General features: G+C 34.0%; 1 protein-coding gene across 1 annotated transcript; it reads left to right on the top strand.

Moving 5' to 3' along the window:
* The first annotated feature begins 1,011 nt into the window (after positions 1-1,011).
* On the top strand, positions 1,012-4,085 carry LOC126672433 (uncharacterized). The gene is made up of 5 exons (XM_050366382.1): positions 1,012-1,469; positions 1,564-1,693; positions 1,783-2,088; positions 3,433-3,528; positions 3,607-4,085. Exons 1-5 carry the CDS (start codon positions 1,012-1,014, stop codon positions 3,997-3,999), a joined length of 1,383 nt encoding a protein of 460 aa, XP_050222339.1. The 3' UTR covers positions 4,000-4,085.
* Positions 4,086-5,086: the final 1,001 nt, after the last annotated feature.

The raw sequence follows: 5,086 nt of genomic DNA on the forward strand, positions 1-5,086 counted from the left end.
TTAGCTGTATGTAAAATTAAACCAAGGTTTGTTGTGGAGATACCAGATAGAAGCAACATATCAGTGTCACCAACAGTGTTGGCATATCAAGAGGATTCTATTGAACATCATGAAGTGGATGGACAAGTGGATGTGAATGAAACTTTGGTTGATCCAAATGATTCTTCAACTGAAATAGACGATGTGGATGATGTACAGAATGACGTTGAATCAGAAGCAGACTTCGATGATGAAGATGAGGAAGAGGAGGAGGAGGAGGAGGAGGAGGAGGATGGTGATTTCGATGATGGCAACAATTAACTAAATACCTCCTTAGATCAATATGAAAATTTGCTGCTGTTATTTTCTGTTAAATTTTATTTAAGTTTTCAGCAGAAAGACTCATAGGGAATGAGTAATCCTTGAATTATTTCATGCATTTTGAGCTTTTAATTAGCAGTTTACATATATATATAATAGAATTTGTTGATGTTTCTTGAGCTGTCATTGATGATTTTTGAGCTGTCAATTAGTATTATTACATATTAGGATGCAGTCTTATAATTATATGTCTTTTTGCGTCAGATTAATAACATTAATTCAGATCAACGCTTGTTTAAAGTTTCCTCTCTCAGCCCAAATTTGCAAGGATTTTGTATCAGATTCAAGAAGCATTTAAAGCAGCAGGTATCAAATCTTGATTCCTTTCACAAATTACTAATCAAGAAAGTTGTTTTTGAGCTGTCATTTGGTGATTTATCATATATTTAGTACTTGTTATATATCTATTGCTGTTTTTATCCAGCTTGCCATTGATTCTCACAGCAAAAGCTTGGCTTTTGGTGGTGTATATATATTCATTAAGATTTAGGTGATTGGTTCTGTTCAATAATTTGGCTAGATGATTTTAGGACATGATAAGGTGTTTTTGAGAATATAAGTAAACATTGCACTGAGTTTAATTGAGCTTTCTTATAAAATTATGAATGTCCAAGTACTGACCTTTTCTTTTGTTTGTTCTTTCTTATAGATATGAAACGTAAGACTTATATAACGTCAAAAGAACTATCACAAGCAGCAACGACAAAAGCTAGACGACATAAAACACCAGCATGGACACCACCCCCGCCGCCGCCGCCGCCGCCGCCTTTAGCACGGTCACAACTAGAATCATCAATGCCACCGCCACCACAGCCAGTACTACAAGAAGCATCAATACAATCACCACCACTACGGCGACGATTAGATACATCATTACACGTACCAACACGACCAGAATCATCATCACGACAACGGCCACCACAAGTATTAATACCACCTGTGCCACCTATACAAGACTCACTCACTTCGCCAATAAACGGTGATGATCATTTAGAGAATCCACCTACACCACAGTCATGTAGTACACCTATTCCTAATCATTCTACTGGATCCAACACGAACTACCGGCATTCATCGGACATTTCTTACATATATGTCGAGAATAAAAAGTAAGATAATTTATCAACTTATTTTACTTGTATCAGTTTATTGTAGTACAATTTTGTTAATATTTTTTTGTTGATGTTTTTGTTCCTTTTAAAGATTTCTACCTGACGGTAATTCTATAGCTCGAAACATTAGCTCCGTATTTAGTGAGAAACAAGATCCAACGGGATATACCTGGAGTGTTGTAAATGCAGATATGAAAACATTTTACTGGCAGGATTTTGAGGTCACTACTAACCTAACTAATGTTAAATATTTCTTTTATGTTTATCTTGTCTTTGATCAATAATGTATTTTGTTGCTTTATAATTTCAGAGAATATACTCCTGGAATCCTAGTGATGCAAAGGTTATTAAAGCCACATGGAACAGAGTTGCATCAACTCACTATAACCAAACTCTTGCTAAGTGGAGAAGTTCGTGGAAAAGGAAGAAAAGCATACCTGAAGGTGTTAAAGAAGAAATTTGGAATTCTTGGCTTAAAAAATGGGAATCAGAGGATTGGAAAAAGAAATCCGAACAGGCTTCAAAAAATAGAAATTCAGAACTGTGTGGTCCCGGTACCGGTGTCGCTAAGCATACAGGAGGATCCAAAAGTGCGTTAGAGCACGCGAAAACGATGGTAAATATGTTTATAGATTAAACTTTTATTTACTTTAGAGCATTGCATAATCTTTTTTACTTATAGTGTTTTCATTTCAATACCGACTTACATTTTTCTATCTTGTTCATACTGGTTGCTTCATCTTATTTGAAGCATTTCCTTCCTTAACCAATGATGTGAATTTGAGTGTTTAAGGCTTTAGATGTAATCACACAATTGTTTGCATGCAACTGAAAAGCTGAATAAGAGAGAAATTAAGTCATGTAGTAACTTAAACTAGGGCTAGGGGTACTTTGGAGTGTGTGCCATTTTAGCTTCAGTTGATTATAACAAGTATGATAGTTTTGGAAGGTATGAGATTGTTAAAAATGAAGTTCATGTTCATGGTTCTACTACAACTGATGCCTCTTCTCCTTCATCTTCTTGATCTACCATTTCATTTTCTTTCTTCTGCTCTCTGTTTTTTGTTTGATAGTGATTAGTGATCACTAATTATTTTAGAAGTAGAATGGTAGCTAGGATGACAAGTATCCCTACTATTGAATAGTTAGATTATCTATTAACTCGTCTTAATTAATCCCAAATTGTTGGTTTCTTAAATTTTGCATTTACTTATGATATTATGAAGCAGGATTGTGCATTATTAGGCATGGATGCATGTGACATCTTGGTAGGTACTATTTATTGAGAGTACATTGGTTAGGTGAATGTCCATCTAGTTATCAATGTTTTAATTTTAAACCATACTCGGATAAATTTAATGTAATGAAGGTTTTGTTGATATATACTAGTGAAGGCAGCAGCTTCCTTGAGGGGGGTAAAAATGAATAAAAACAAAAGAAGCCATACTGATTTGATATGTCTTAGTAGCGGTTGAAATTATAGTTTCAACAAATGTGATTAACAAAGTCTTGTGTTTCATCATGATAGATTTAGCATTTGTTGTTGATGAATTCATGCGAGAATTCGATAACCAAATGAAAAAGGTACTGATAGATTTTGCTACCACATTTACTGATTCAATGTTAGAAAATTCAAAAACAGAAGTAGAACTAACAATAGATTGTCTCTAAACCTGGTGTGCGAGCAATAGATTGTCTCTAAACCTCTAAGGATTGAATGGCCCTACAATTGCCATGCCTGGCCTGTAATTGTTTGCATGTATTAATGATAATCCATTAATAGGGAAATGCTCAGTTTTGTCAAATATATGGGTTATGAAATTGTTTGCCCGTAATTGTTTGCGATGCCTTACCTGCAATTACTTATTATAGGGAAATGCTCAAGTTTGTCAAATATATGAGTTATGAAATTCGATCTGCACTAAACTGATTCATTATTTTATTTTCTTATAACTTTTAGGTAATTGAAGGTGGTGTGAATGAATGGACATTTTTTCGAAAGTTCCATATGAGGAAAGATGGGGAATTTGTTGATAGCAAATCTCGTATTACTAATGTAAGTATATATTTTGAATCATAACTATTAAAAAAGTTCACATTATCTATTTAATTTATTGGTTTAATGCATATGTAGGATAAGATACAAGCCGCCGTCGATCTTGCCAGTCAACCATTAGAAGATGGAACTACACCCGTAGTTGACATTAATGCAATATATTATGATGTTGTTGGTGGTGAGAAGAAGAGGCGTGTATATGGATTGGGATCTCAAGCATCGGTCTTTTATCCTCGACATTTGCCATCTACGTCTACCCCGTCCAATTGTTCAACCTCAGATGATGTGAAAAGGATGATGGAGTCTTTGAAGGAACAACATGAGTTCTTTTCTAAGAAGGAAGAAGCTATAACAGAAAAGCTGAACTTTTTATCTGAAAAAGAAAAAACTATAGAAGAGAAGATGGAAAAATTAGAACGTATGCAACAAGATTGTTTGCGGGGTTTTCAAAGCTTAAACAATGATATGTAGGCTTTGGCGGTTGTATCTCTACCGTAGTAGTTTTTTATCGTTGTTTTTCGTAATATTCGTACTTAGACTACTTTTGATATTATTAATAACTATTATGTATTATATTTTGAATTTAATGAATAGGTACCATTAAACTTATATTGGTTTCATATTTTTTTATTTAGAAATTTTATTTATTGTTATAGTAATTATTTCTAATATTTTGTCAAAAAACTGTCACAAGTTGTGACGGATTTATGAGGAAATGTATTAGTTAACAAATGAATTTCCTTCACAAATCTGTCACTAATGTGACAAACAGGTTAGTCATAACTGAATTTCCGTTACAAATCCGTCACAATATTGTGACGGCTTTGTGACGGATTTGTGATGGAAAGTTCCATCACGAATGATATCCCGTCATAAATCCCTCACAAATATTGTGACGAATTTGTGACGGACATCTACGTATTCCGTTACAAATCCGTCACAATTAGTAACAGATTTGTGAACGAACAATCCGTCACAAATTTGTGACGGATTTTTTAAAAATTGACCATTGACTTTAGTGACAGATATGTGAGTCACTAATCCGTCACAAATTTGTGACGGATTAGTTTTTCCGTCACAAAGTGTTTGTGACGCCTTTTTTTGCAACCGATTAAAATCTGTCACAAATCCGTCACAAACGGCTGTTTGTGACGGATATGTGACGGATTTTGCCGTCACAAACTGGCTGTTTTTTAGTAGTGCCAAACGTTTGCAAACGTTACGAAACAAATACAAAGGTTTCCCCTTTTAGCGATTTAAGCCAAATGTTTTCAAACGTTACGAAAGAAATCCAAATGTTTCACCTTTTTAGCGATTTAAGCCAGACGTTTACAAACGTTAAAAAACAAATCCAAATGTTTCACCTTTAGTAATTTAAGCCAAAAGTTTACAATCGTTATGAAACAAAACAAAATGTTTAAAACGTTTTGAAACAAATTAAAACGTTTCACATTTTTAGCGATATAAGCCAAACATTTACAAACGTTACGAAACAAAACCAAGCGTTTCACCTTTTTAGAAATTTAAGCCAAATGTTTACAAACATTACGAAACAAAT

Source organism: Mercurialis annua, linkage group LG3 (assembly GCF_937616625.2).
Source record: "Mercurialis annua linkage group LG3, ddMerAnnu1.2, whole genome shotgun sequence".
Classification (NCBI taxonomy): Eukaryota; Viridiplantae; Streptophyta; class Magnoliopsida; order Malpighiales; family Euphorbiaceae; genus Mercurialis; species Mercurialis annua.